Below are 14,569 nucleotides of genomic sequence, written 5' to 3'. Positions count from 1 at the left end.
TATTTGGCCACAAGATGGCGACATTCAAAAAATTCCTGTAGGAACTAAAATGAAGAGAAGAAGTTTCCTGGGGGCAGAAATACCACGCTCTCTGATGAGAAAGCGTCGGTATTTCTGCCGGGGACTTAGATCGGTGAATGGGAATTATTTTCCCATTCACTGATCGGGGGGGCAGCGGGAGGCAGCGGGAGCGCGCGCGGGCGCGCGCCCGATCGCGCGCACCACGCGGCTGCAGCACCACTGCCTATCAGGACGGATATATGCGTCCAGATATGGCAAAGTGGTTAATTTCAGTCACTCAGTGACCATCTGGGCAAAGATTGGAAACCCTGAAATAAACAGTGTAAGAAGGGCTGCAGTTTACACTTTCCCAGTGAAATGTGTTTTTGGCTCCGCCCACTTTTTGTAACCTGGACACAAAGTCCCTAATCAATGCCCAAGTTTGTGAGTTTTGGGGTCCTTGGCATCAATAATTTGTATTTTCCCATGAAATGAAACAAATCTGATTCACTGTTTGTGGCTCTGTCCCCTTTTCTGAATTTGAACTTCAGTGACCCAATGACCAACTGTACCAGGTTTGAGGCTTGTGCCATTAACAGTGCAAGAATGGCAGCAATTTTAATATTCTCCTTGAAAAGTGACGTGATTTTTGATTGGCATTTTTAGGCTCCAACCACTTTTCTGAATATTAATCCCAGTCACCCAGTAACCAGCTATGCAAAGTTTGAGAACCCTACCATTAACAGTGAAGAAGGGCTGCACTTTACAATTTCCCAGAAAAATCTGTTTTTAACTCCACCCACTTTTTGTAATCTTGACACACAGTCACTACTCAATGACCAAGTTTGTGAGCTTTTGGGTTCCTGGCATCAAAATTGTGCTAATGGAAGAAGTTTATCCAGCAAAGAAATCTGGCTGTTTTTGGCTCCGCCCCTTTACTGAATTTGAACCCCAAACACTTAACGACCGACTGTAGCAGGTTTGAAGCCTCTGCTATTAACAGTGTGAGAATGGCTGCAGTTTCAATATTCCCCTTGAAAATGAAAAGGTGAATTTTGATTGGCTCTTCTAGGCGCCACCCACTTTTCCGAATATTAATCCCAGTCCCTCAGTGACCAACTGTGTGAAGTTTGAGAACCCTGCCATTAACAGTGTAAGAAAAGCTGAAGTTTACATTTCCCCATGTAAAAAGTTAGTTGTTTTTGGCTCCGCCCACTATTTCTAATCTTGACATACAGTCACTTAATGACCAAGTTCGTGAGCTTTGGGGTCCTTGGCATCAATAAGTTGCATTTTGCCATTGAAATTAAACAAATCTGATTGGTTGTTTTTGGCCCGCTCCCTTCAGAATTTAAACCCCAGTCTCCCAGTGACTGACTGTAGCAGATGTTAGGCCTCTGCCATTCAGAGTGCATGAATGGCAGCAATGTAAATATTCCCCTTGAAAATCAAAAGGTGAATTTTGATTGGCTGCTGTAGGCTCCACCCACTTATCTGAATATTAGTCCCAGTCACCCAGTGGCCAACTGTGTCACGTTTGAGAACCCTGCCAATAACAGAATGGCTGAAATCAACCTAACAAATCTGATTGGCTGTTTGTGGCTCCACCCCTTTGGACCCCAGTCACCCAATGACTGACTGTATCAGGTTTGAGGCCTCTGCCACTAACAGTGTGAGAATGGTAGCAATGTGAATATTCCCCTTAAAAATCAATAGGTACATTTTGATTGGCTGTTGTAGGCTCCACCCACATTTCTGAATATTCATCCCAGTCACCCAGTGGCCAATTGTTTAAAGTATGGGAACCTTCAATGTAAAAAATGAAGTTGTTGGCACCGCCCACTTTTTCTAACCTTGACATACAGTCACTCAGTTATCAAGTTTATCAGCTTTGGGGTCCTTGGTATCAATACTTTGTATATTCCCATTGAAAAATAAACAAATCTGGCTGTTTGTGGCTCCGCCCCCTTCCTGAATTTGGACCCTAGTCACCCAGTGACCAACTGTACCAGGTTTGAGGCATCTGCTTTTACCAGTATAAGAGAATGGTAGCAGATGAAATATTCCCTTTGAAAATCAAAAGGTGAATTTTTATTGGCTGTTGTAGGCTCCCCCCACCTTCCAAAATCTTAATCTGTCACCCAATGACCAACTGTGCAAAGTTTGAGAACCCTGCCATTAACGGTGTAAGAATGGCTGCAGTTTATATTTTCCCAGTAAAAGTTGTTTTGGCTCCGCCCACTTTTTGTAACCTTGACACACAGTCACTCAATGACCAAGTTTGTGAGCTGTCAGGTTCCTGGCATGAAAAATGTGTGAATGGAAGCAGTTTATCAACCAAGGAAATCTGATTGGCTGTATGTGGCCCCGCCCCTTTAGTGAATTTGGACCCCAGTCACCCAATGACCGACTGTAGCAAGTTTGAAGCCTCTGCCATTAAAAGTGTAAGAATAGCAAAAGTTGAAATATTCCCCTTGAAAATCAACAGCTGAATTTTGATTGGCTGTTGTAGGTTCCACCCATTTTCTTGAATCTTAATCCCATTCACCCAGTGACCAACTGTGTCAAGTTTGAGAACTCTGTGATTAACAGTCTAAGAATGGCTGCAGTTTACATTTTCCCATTTAAAATGAACGGCTGAAATTTGATTGGCTGTTGTATGCTCCGCCCACTTTTCCTGGATTTGTAACCTCGGTCACCAAGTGACCAACTGTGCCATGTGTGAAGACTCTGGCTTGATTACTGTGAGAATGGCAGCCTTTTACATTTTTTCCATTGACTTGAATGGGTGGAATCTGATTTGCTGTTTGTAGCTCCTCCCAGGTGTGCAGGGGGGCCGCGAGACCCCCAGAACATATCATCCCAGGTAGTAAGGGATCTGTGTACCAAGTTTCGTTCAAATCGGTCAAGCCGTTTTCGCGTGATCGCGGCACATACACACACACACACACACACACACACACACACACACACATACATCCGATTTTATATATATAGATTCGGTGGTGGAGCACTGGGTGCTGATGTAAAAACTGGGAGCACTGGTGCAATAGAATCTACCTGAATCATACAGTATCACACTATTGGAGTGTTTTTTGTCTCTGTCTCTTATGGTTGGAGGAAGTAGATGAAGGAAAGCACGCTGGAACATTGAGAAAGTACTGGCTGGGCCAGAAGCGTTGTAGGCTGATCCTGAGAAGGGCAGCTGTCATTTCTGGTGAGCGTATACTATTATCATATAGTTCAGGAAGTGTGAAGTTTATTCATCCTTAAGAAAGTTGGAAGAAGATCTATGTGGACTTTTATCACACTATAAACAAAGGACATTGGGAAACAGCTATTATAGCCTTTAGCTGTTTTATTATGTTTTATGTAAAGTTTGAGCACTTTATCTGTGGCTTTCTGTAGAGCGCCCTGTTTATCTTAAACATTTTTAGAGAGTCACACACACACTTTTCACAGGTGCGATCCAGTTTAAGCAATAATATATTGGAAAAGAGAATTATTTGAGGAGCGCACACTGAAGGTTGTGATTGTGTTTATAATGTGTACAGCATGTTTGTGTGCAGCATCTTGCAAAGATTTCTGTCTGATGGGGAGTTCAGCTCCATAGAACAGACTGTGTAGAGTATGGCTCTCATACTACATGGAAGGGGGTAAAATTGGTCTGTGATCTTTCATTTTCCAAAGACTATGGTCTGATGTGTGTATGAGCCTTAACTCAGAACTAAAGCTGAAACCCATGCACACTCACACACTATCCTACCTCTCAACTGATCTGTCCCAGTGTTACACAAACAACATCTTACCACCAATATTGCTGCCCTTATGCATAACTGAGTGAGTGTGTAGTGCTAGAACTGGTGTCAGCTATTGTCCCATCAGCCATGAAACTGCTGTTTTATGGGAGAGCTTTTACTTGTATATGGTTTTTAGGTTGGGGACTTGTGGATTGCATTATTTTACAATCTGATAAAATGCAGAGGACCACTTTAATTGTCCCACTGCTGCATATTAGCCCAATGGATAAAACCTTTTGTTCTTAAAGAGCTACACCCTCTGGAATTGAATCCACTCCAGTCAGCACATAATCTGCATGGAGTTGGTATGTTTGTGGATTTTAGTGTGGTTACTGCATTTTACTCAGGGAGAACTGCACATTGTATATGTATACATGTTACATTTTTCAATTTTTAGCATTAGTGGTCTTTTCACATTAAATTACAAAAAGGCTCATACAGCAATAACTGTTTTATGGGGGGAGTAGAAGCTCAAATACAAAATGATCGTATCCTGTTTTCAGGAGAGTACAGAAATCAGACTCTTATACAGGAAAGTATATTGCTGCTCTTGCTGTGTATATGGCAGGTACAGGATATCCTGGGAAAGGGACAGTATACTCACCTTGTGATGGAGTAGAAGCACATAAACACTATGGCCATCAGGAACTCCGCCTCCTTATAGTTGTTGGACAGGATGTCAATCACGCGCCCCATGTAGTATGGGATGGACAATTCAACTGGGGACAAAGACAGGAAAATTAGTTACTCTAGCCTGTTCTGTAAGCGCATTATAATTGGATCTAAAGTTCCTGGTTTAAACATGATCATTTCACTCCACTCCTTCTACCACAGCACAGTAGTGGGGTGGGGGGAGAGGACTCTCTGCATAGGGAAGAAGGGAGGCACTAGGGGAGAGGAGTGAGCTGCCTTTCCATAATTGGGTACATGTAGGCACGTGTCTACAGTGCCTTGTGGGAAATCCAGCCCTGCCACAGAGTGTCCCCCACATTTCTCTGAAAATCTGGACCACATCAAAAGGCCCAGGGTAATGGCTTCTGGCCAGCTTACATTAAATGTTATTTATGAGACGTCAGGTAATCATGAAGCTGATGGTGATGATACAATATGAGTTCCAGGAACTTACGTGTCAGGGCAAGCGTCAGGAACACAAATGCTCCACTCAGGAAAGGCCAGTCTGGTTTAGAAAGCTTGATGAGCCTGATGAAGTTCTCCCTGTCCTTCTTTCTTCCATTACCATTTCCTTCAGAATCGTCACTGGGAAAGATGAGAGGTGACAGCAGGTCCCAGAGCAGACAGGCCAGAGACAAGGGCAGGTGGTAGATGAGGGCGTTGGAGAGGCCTGCATGTAACTCTGGAGCCTGGGAGGTGAGGATGTACTGCAGCGTCTGATACAGGGGAGGAGCCAGGCACAGCGTCAGAGCGTAGAGTTGTGGTGACGGAATCCACCAGGGGCAGGCCAGTTTCTGGGACACTCCTCTGAGCAGGGGGACTTTAACGAGATACACGAGCCACACAGCATCCAGGAAATACACAGGATAATATCTATACACAAGGAATGTCAAAACGTGGCTCAGGAACGAGTCCGAGAAGAAGACAATTATGGGAAAAAAGTGGGAGATCATTGTGAGGTGGGGAAATCAACTTCCAGACCTGAAACAGAAAATAGAGGACTATGAGTTTGAACATAGAAGCCACTTGAAATTATTATTCTGTCCCTTTTACAGGTAGATTTTACCTAACTAAAGATTGTGAAACCCAACTGAGCAAAAGGTGAATTATAATAGTAATGAGGATAAGTAAACAGGGATTCAGGAGAGGGAGCAGGCTGCACATTAAAGAGTACCTGTACTGATGTTAGATGGTGAGAAAAACATGGCAATGTACAGTCCCAAGCCTATACAGAACTAGGCTGTGCTCCATTTCACTTTTCTCTCACTGTAGAGCCCCTTTTACACTAGCAAGTCATTCCTTGGTTACATTACCCTATTTTGCCACTGGGGGCACAAAAGCAATGAAAGTCTATGGAGACTTTCACACTTATTGAGGTCCCTTGAGGTGGCACACCTCAAGGGACCGCAATAAGTCTGAAAGTCTCCACGGGAGGGCGGTCTCAAGCAGACACAAGGGCAAGTGCGGGTCACCGCAAGGACTATGCTTAATGCACTGTGCTTGGGGTAATGCTTGGGCCATGCGTCACGGCATGCTTGCGTGGAGAGACAGGGATCCCAGTGACGTACTTCCTGCCCATGTTTACAATTTACGAACACTCGGGTAACCTTTAAGACAGACAGGGCAGTGCTGTAGAGCAAGCACTGGCTGTGCATTGATTAAAATTTTGACTTTAAAATAAAAACAAAATAAAACAAAAATAAACAGAAAAAAAAACAAAAACAGTACAATCCCTCTAAATGAATAAATCAGTGTTTACAGACTATCCTATTCCATGAGTTTTTCAGCATTTGTCCTTCGCAGAGGAATAGTTCTCTTTTTTATTCAGGCTTAGGATTGTGATCTGATATTGCATTTCCTGATTCGCAGTTTGTATGATTGGCCATATTACGAGAAGCCAGGCGTAGCTGTGAAATGGCTGGTTGGGGTGAAATTGAAAGCTGCACTATGGTTCCACGCTGGCAGGCGGCCAGCATCATAACCTGACTGACTCATTGCTCATCTAACATGGAAACTGTCACAGGTAATACACAGACGTGTGAGGAGTGGAGAGACCGATGGGAGTCTATCATTTCTTGGAAGCTGCACTAGTAAACAGTCATGATACACACTGGGCCCATATGCAATTCACTTTTTCTCACAAGTTTTCTCCTAGGAGATAATTTTTCATCTTTTGTTAAAGAGGAATTGTAGTGAAAATTACATAATTAATGAATACAATTACAATTACTTTGTGTTTTTTGACAATATTAACTTATAGTGTTTTCCCATCGTAAAATCTTTCCCTGATTTACATTCTGAATTGTATCACTGGCGGTGACATCTTAAGTTCTGCCAGGTGATCTGTGCAGAATGTTCGTTACTCAGAGTTCTATGCACAGAGGGAGATATTGCTTGTTGGCAGTTGGAAAAAGCAGTTATTTACCGTAATGCAACGCGGTTCACTGACAGCAAACTGTCAGGACCATGATCATGCCATCACACTGTGGAAGGGGAGGGGGGTGGGGGTTCATTACAATATCAGCCATACAGACCCTTCTGATGATCTATTCAAGAAAAGGTAACGATTTCTCATGGGAAAGGGGGTTTCTGCTACTGATTGGGAAGAAATTCTATCCTGGGTTAAAGTTCCTTTTTAAAGTAACTTTTTTTTCAGCACTCTGCAATTGAAAAAGTCCCAAAAAGTAGGTGAAAAAGTACTGACAACATTGATTGTTTGCTGGTAGCTTGAAAGGCATTTTACTGTGAGGGTGTGGAAATATCACCTAGGAGAAACCTTAGGAAAACACGTGATTGGATGGGGCCATTATGTATATACATAGCTGCTGACCCATGTCTAGAGAAAAGACAAACTCAATCATTCACACACTTAGAACTTATAAAGAGAGACACCACTTAGGGCTCGTTTCCATATAGTGCGCTTTAAGCCTTCTTTATGGAAACGTGATGGCAGTGACATTAGAGAGTGCCTAGACTGCACTCTCTGCTGTTTCCATACATGTGCTGCGATTCACCACTGAATCGCAGTGCAAGGTTGTACACATTTTGGGGTGATTGCGCTGCAATCCCATTCATTATAATGAATGGGATCGCAAGCACCGCCCCCTGGAGAGTCATGTGCAACGGAGATACGCACAGCTCCTCTGCTGACGCAGACTCCTGTGCTGACGCAGACTCCTGTGCTGACGCATGGCTCCTGCACTGACGCATTGCATGGCTCCTGTGCTGACGCATGGCTCCTGTGCTGACGCATGGCTCCTACGCTGACGCATGGCTCCTACGCTGACGCATTGCATGGCTCCTGCGCTGACGCATGGCTCCTACGCTGACACATGGCTCCTACGCTGACGCATGGCTCCTGCGCTGACGCATTGCATGGCTCCTGCGCTGACGCATGGCTCCTGCGCTGACGCATGGCTCCTCTGCTGACGCAGGCTCCTGCGCTGAAGCATGGCTCCTGCGCTGACGCATGGCTCCGGCGCTGCACTAATGGAAATGAGCCCTAAGGCCTCTTTCCCACAGGAGCTTTAAGTCAGTAAATTCCTCCCCCGTCAGCTGCTTTTGTGCACCAACCAGGACACACCCCCATAGAGTCACTTGGCTGCAGCCACACTCAGATGTGAGATGTCGTGGTTTTCAGCCACCAGCTAACACTATTGCGTGCAAAGCAATGACATGGTCTTACAAACGCTGCCATTTGGCTGCATTACAATTGCACCTGATTAGCACTCGTGACCAGCAGCATACAGTTCAGCCTCTTATGTGATAGAGCCCTTTACAAATTAAAATATATATATCCAGCTGATGACCCGGCGTTGCCTGGGTATGTATTTGACAGGTGTTGGCTCTGCCCCTTTTTTCTAACTCTAACACACAAACACTCAATGACCAAATTTGTGAGCTTTGGCATCAATAATTTGTATTTTCCTGTTGAAATGAAATAAATCTGATTGGCTGTATGTGGCTCCACCTCCTTTTCTGAATTTGAACCCCAGTCACCAAATGACCAACTGTACCAGGTTTGAGGCTTGTGCCCTTAACAGTGCAAGAATGGCAGGAATTTAAATACTCCCCTTGAAAATCATTGGGTGAATTTTGATTGGCTTTTGAAGGCTCCACCTACTTCTAAATATTAATCCCAGTCACCCAGTGACCAAACCCTGCCATTAACAGTGTAAGAATTGCTGTAGTTTACACTTTCCCAATAAAATCTGTATTTGTCTCTGCCCACTTTTTGTAACCTTGACACACAGTCACTCAATGATCAAGTTTGTGAGCTTTCAGGTTCATGGAATTAAAATTGTATGAATGTAAGTATATCCAGCAAAGAAATCTCATTGGCTGTTTGAGGCTCTACCCCCTTTAGTGAATTTGAACCCCAGTCACTTAATAACTGACTGTAGCAGGTTTGAAGCCTCTGCCATTGGCTGTTGTAGGCTTCACCCACTTTCGGAATATTAATCCAAGTCACCCAGTGGCCAACTGTGTCAAGTTTGAGGACCCTGGTATTAACAGTGTAAGAAAAGTTAGTTGTTCTTGACTCAACCCACTTTTTCTAACCTTGACATACAGTCACTAAATAACCAAGTTTGTGAGATTTGAGGTCCTTGGTATCAATAATTTGTATATTCCCAGTGAAACAAATCCGATTGGCTGCTTGTGTCTCCACCCCCTTTCCAGAATATGAACCCCAGTCATCCAGTGACCGACTGTACCAAGTTTGAGGCATCTGCTATTAACAACGTAAAAATGACAGCAAAATCAACAGGTGAATTTTATTGGCTATTGCAGGCTCCACCCACTTCCCTGAATATTAATCTCAGTCACCCAGTGACCAAGTGGGCAAAGTTTGAGATTCCTGCCATTAATGGTGGTAAGAATGGCTGCAGTTTACATTTTCTCAGTGAAATTTGTTTTTGGCTCCACCCACTTTTTGTGACCTTGACATACAGTCATTCAATGAAGTTTGTGAGCTTTCAGGTTCCTGGCATAACAATTGTGTGAATGGAAGCAGTTTATACAGCAAAGAAATCTTATTGGCTGTTTGTGGCCCCGCCCCTTTAGTGAATTTGACCACTAGTCACTTAACACCCCCCCCCCCCCCCCCCCGGTGGTAATCCCGAGCCGAGCTCAGGCTGATATCTACCTGCTTAGAGAGCGATCGGCGCTTGTCAGCAGGATCCAGGCATCTCCGTTAGGCTGCCGGGATACCCTTTATCTTCATTCTTCATCCAGCCAATCAGGACGGCCATGTGGTGCTGTGTGTGTGACGTCGGGATTTCAATCGGGTAGGGGGGGGCGGTTTAAAAAAATTAAAGTGGACCCGATCTTTTGCACAGGGTTCACCACTTGTGCCGTCTGATCCCCCATCTCAGAGCACAGAGGATGACAATCGGGGTTGATGACATCAGAGGGGGAAACTCCTACAGCGGAGGGAAGCTACATTATAAGTGCTTCTGCCTTACTGTTACTGACGTCTGCCAGGATTTTGACTACTCTCAGCCAGGGCCGGATTTCTGGAAAGGCCAGAAAGGCCACGGCCTAGGGCGATAAAATTAGATAAGATAAGAAGGGCGGCATGACTTGGAGAGAGAAGAGGTCATATGTCAAAGTAAATCATCTCTTCTGGTCCCGCAGCGCAGCCATCCAGCGCCCTGCTCTGCACTAATAGCTGAATTCCAGAGTTCCCCAATCCCTGCATCTCTCTCTCACTTCCTGATGTGTTAAAACAATCAGGATCTATCATAACGGTCTCCTGATAATCCATTCCTTTCTTTGTATGATAGACTTACAGATCGATGTGAGAAATACCAGAGAATTACATTACAAAGCAGATAGAACTAAGTTCCGCTGAGTTTTAATGTAGGCATTCCCAAACATCAGAGAGCTCTGCAGTTTCTTCACCTCTTTTACAGCTTTGACCCCAGCAGCTGTTAATTTATCTAATCATAATTTATGACGGTCTTTCTTTTTTTTTTTTCCTAGTAGCACTGGTCGCTTCTCTTCCTTAGTTAACTCTTTCCTGACTCATTTTCTGTCCTGCAGCTCCTACCATCTATGAGACTGCAGGATAAAAAATGCTGTTTTCTTCCCTTTCATTGCTAAACTGTTATTTTAAATACACCTGAGCAGTGGTGCTCATCCAATATTTGGGTATCCGAACTACCCAGATAATCTGAACTTTTTCCACTATCCGAACTTTGAATAGCAATTCGGATATTTTTTAAAATCTGAATAGCACTATCCGAGCAAACTCTGATTTCCCATCTGAGAGAGAGAGAGAGGGATTGTAAGTCCCCACATCATTAAAAAACATGATGTTACATGCCTCATTTACCCTAAAAAAACGTTTTAAAGGCAATTTAAATAAGCCTTCTTCAGACTTTGTTCCCGTATACTGTCAATATGTTAGAGCACACCACCGTATGTACATTCAGCATTCAAACGACATGCATAGATTTTTCAGCAAATATAAATATATGTCATTCAGATGCTTTAAAGTGGAGCTGAACTCTTGCACAGGACAGAGGGAAAACAGAGAAATGTACCATTTATGTATTTAGAGAGCCTGTCTAATTCCCCCTCCTCTGTGTCACAAGTTGTAATTTGATCTCTACACTGTGTCACCTGACTGCCAAAACAGCTAAGCTCATTTGAAAGCACAGGATGCTAAAAAATATGTCTGCTTCCATAAAAGCAGGAAGTAGACACACTGCAGATTTATTGCAGGATTTGTATCAGATGTAACAAAGAAATGTTTTTATTGAAAGGTTATGTTGCTGCATATCTTTTAGAGCAGAGAGGAAGTTCTGAGTTCAGGTCCACTGTAATTACAACAGAACATCCAAAGTGGGTCCTGACAGGATGTTTGCTACTTACCTGTTCTCTGTTTTGGATGAGCTTCTCTCCATTGCACTGCCCTGCCACCTGTCTGTGGCTCTGACTGCAGCCAGTCTCACAGAGGACAAAGCAGTAGCGCATGCTCTGGCCACTCGCGCTCCCTGTCACCTGTCTGTGGCTCTGACTGCAGCCAGTCACACAGAGGATAAAGAAGCAGCGCATGCTCTGGCCACTCGCTCTCCCTGTCACCTGTCTGTGGCTCTGACTGCAGCCAGTCGCACAGAGGACAAAGAAGCAGCGTATGCTCTGGCCACTCGCGCTCCCTGTCACCTGTCTGTGGCTCTGACTGCAGCCAGTCTCACAGAGGACAAAGAAGCAGCGCATGCTCTGGCCACTCGCGCTCCCTGTCACCTGTCTGTGGCTCTGACTGCAGCCAGTCACACAGAGGATAAAGAAGCAGCGCATGCTCTGGCCACTCGCTCTCCCTGTCACCTGTCTGTGGCTCTGACTGCAGCCAGTCGCACAGAGGACAAAGAAGCAGCGTATGCTCTGGCCACTCGCGCTCCCTGTCACCTGTCTGTGGCTCTGACTGCAGCCAGTCTCACAGAGGACAAAGAAGCAGCGCATGCTCTGGCCACTCGCGCTCCCTGTCACCTGTCTGTGGCTCTGACTGCAGCCAGTCGCACAGAGGACAAAGAAGCAGCGCATGCTCTGGCCACTTGCGCTCCCTGTAATTTCTCGCTCCTGCCCAGATGTGCACAGCAACCAAGGCCGGTACAGTGTTATGCATTCTTGACAAGTACCGGTCATACATCAGCGTCATTTCTCAAGTATGCATGCCCAGAACACTATCGGCTGCTGTGCACATTCGGGCAGGAGCGCAAATTACAGGAATTATTTGTTGAATGGGAGGCAGAGCAGCACAACTGAGATGGGCCCATTCAAACCAATGATCGCTGGTCAGAGTGTTGGACATTTTTTTTTTGGGGGGGGGGGGGGGGGGGGCGCTTGGTGACAGCAGGCCTAGGGCTCTGGAAAGTACAAATCCGGCCCTGCTCTCAGCCTGCCGCCTGCACCGACCTCTGCCTGGATTTTGACAACTGTCTGCTTACCTTATTTGTACAGTTTCACAATTTTTTTTATAAATGTAATTATTTCAACAATTTTGTGTTTTATTTATATGCAGAATGTCTACCAGGCTTTTATTCTAATATATTTTGGTGAATTATGACTTAAAGGAGTTATCAGCCAAAAAATAAAAAATGAGCTTTACTCACCTGGGGCTTTCTCCAGCCCCTTGCTGCCGACTGTCCCACGCTGACCGCTCCGCTCTCCGCCGCCGTCCCGGGCTCCTCGCACGGTGCATGAAGCGCTGCTGTCAATCATGGCCACATTGCTTACGGTGCACTGCGCAGGCGCAGTAGTTCGGCGTGGGGCAGTCGGCTGCAAGGGGCTGGAGAAAGCCCCAGGTGAGTAAAGGTCATTTTGTATTTTTAGGCTGATAATTGGAGGCCTCAAATTCTTGTATGTACCACTTTTGACTTGATAATTCCAGACAGAAATGCACTGCCAGGGAGGTTAATGACCGACTGTAGCAGGTCTGAGGCCTCTGCCATTAACATTATAAAGAATGGCAACAGTTTAAATATTCCCCTTGAAAATTAATAGGTGAATTTTGATTGGCTGTTGTGGATTCCACCCATTTCCCTGAATATTAATCTCAGTCACCTACCGTAGTGATCACCTGGACAAAGTTTGAGAACCAGCTAACACTATCGCGTGCAAAGCAATGACATGGTCTTACAAATGCTGCCATTTGGCTGCATTATAATTGCATAATAGCAAACAATCAGAACATGGATTGGAAGTGCACTTTGTAGCACACATCCTATTGTAACAACAATACGAAATACAGAGTATCAAAAAGTATCAACTCCACTTCCCACCTGAGCTAAACAATGTTTCACCAAGTTCTAATCAGTGAGGGCTCATTTCCACTATCGCGAATTTGCATGCGGAGATTTGCATGCGTTCTCCGCATGCAAATTCGCATAGCAATACCAGTGAATGGGACGGGTTCCACTTGTCAGGATTCCTTTGCTTTTTTCTGTGCAGAAAAAATTCGCATGGCAGAGCCATCAAAATTCGCATACCGCTATGCGAATCGCATGTGATTAATAGGAAATTCGCATGAGGTTTGGACCCGCATGCAAATTTCGCATCCGCATGCGAATTTTTACCACGGCGATTCGCACCGCACAAGTGGAAATGCAGCTTTACACTTCCATTGAATCCTATGGAGCAGTCCGCCATCTAGTGCACAGACTCGGGATTGCATTGATTTCAGGCAAACTGTTTCAATGAAGGAATCTGGTCTCAAAGACCTAAAAGAAACAATGACTGAATCTGAGCTCTCTGTGGGCTTCAGGGCCGCTGCAGGGCTGATAGGAGCAGGCATGCTGAGACATGCAGTCCCCCTACTGGAGAGAGGGGCCGGAGGAGAGAAGCAATCAGGTACTTACCGCAGAGTGGTCGTCAGTGTGCCGCTCTCCGCGGTGCTGGAGGGAGTCTGAGCTGTATGAGGCTGTATGAGGGTACCGGGAAGGGGCAGCGCTATGTCAGCCTGGGTCACAGCACCGCCTATAGGCAGCAGGCGGGGGATTTTCCTGCAGCTACTTTCACTTTTACTTTCCTATAACTGACGCCGATTCCCGGAAATGGAGGAATTCCATCGCAGCCAGGGGGCAGCACACACCAGACAGAGAGGGCTGACAGGAGGAGACAGACGGGCACAGCCACTCAGCCAGGACAACACAGAGAGGGGCAAAGCAAGGAGGAGACAGAGAGGGGCACGGCCAGGAGGACACAGAGAGGGGCACAGCCAGGAGGAGACACAGAGAGGGGCACAGCCAGGAGACAGAGAGGGGCACAGCCAGGAGACAGAGAGAGGCACAGCCAGGAGGAAACAGAGAGGGGCACAGCCAGGAGGAGACACAGAGAGGGGCACAGCCAGGAGGAGACACATAGGGACACAGCCAGGAGGAGACACGTAGGGGCACCGCCAGGACACAGAGAGGGGCACAGCCAGGAGGAGACACATAGGGACACAGCCAGGAGGAGACACAGAGAGGGGCACAGCCAGGAGGACACAGAGAGGAGCGCAGAGACTGCAGCAGACAAGAGAGGACACACACACAAGTTAGTTGCCGAATAGCAGAAACACAGAGGAAAATCCGAGTAACACTCCATAGACTGAG

At 45.7% G+C, this 14,569-nt stretch overlaps 1 protein-coding gene across 1 annotated transcript in view; it reads right to left on the bottom strand.

Moving 5' to 3' along the window:
* The window catches only part of LOC137528733 (antigen peptide transporter 2-like), a 38,520-nt gene extending 24,508 nt beyond the window's left edge, over positions 1–14,012 (bottom strand). Inside the window, exons 1-3 of the mRNA XM_068250253.1 lie at positions 13,835–14,012; positions 4,927–5,453; positions 4,405–4,519 (exon numbers count right to left, since the gene is read on the bottom strand). Coding sequence (XP_068106354.1) covers positions 4,405–4,519; positions 4,927–5,425 — 614 coding nt within the window. The 5' untranslated portion in view covers positions 5,426–5,453; positions 13,835–14,012. The remainder of the gene's footprint in view (positions 1–4,404; positions 4,520–4,926; positions 5,454–13,834) is intronic.
* Between the last annotated feature and the right edge of the window lie 557 nt (positions 14,013–14,569).

The sequence above is a fragment of the Hyperolius riggenbachi genome, chromosome 8 (assembly GCF_040937935.1).
Source record: "Hyperolius riggenbachi isolate aHypRig1 chromosome 8, aHypRig1.pri, whole genome shotgun sequence".
NCBI lineage: Eukaryota > Metazoa > Chordata > Amphibia > Anura > Hyperoliidae > Hyperolius > Hyperolius riggenbachi.
Note: the sequence above shows the minus strand (reverse complement) of the source record. Positions and strands in the feature narration are given on the sequence as shown.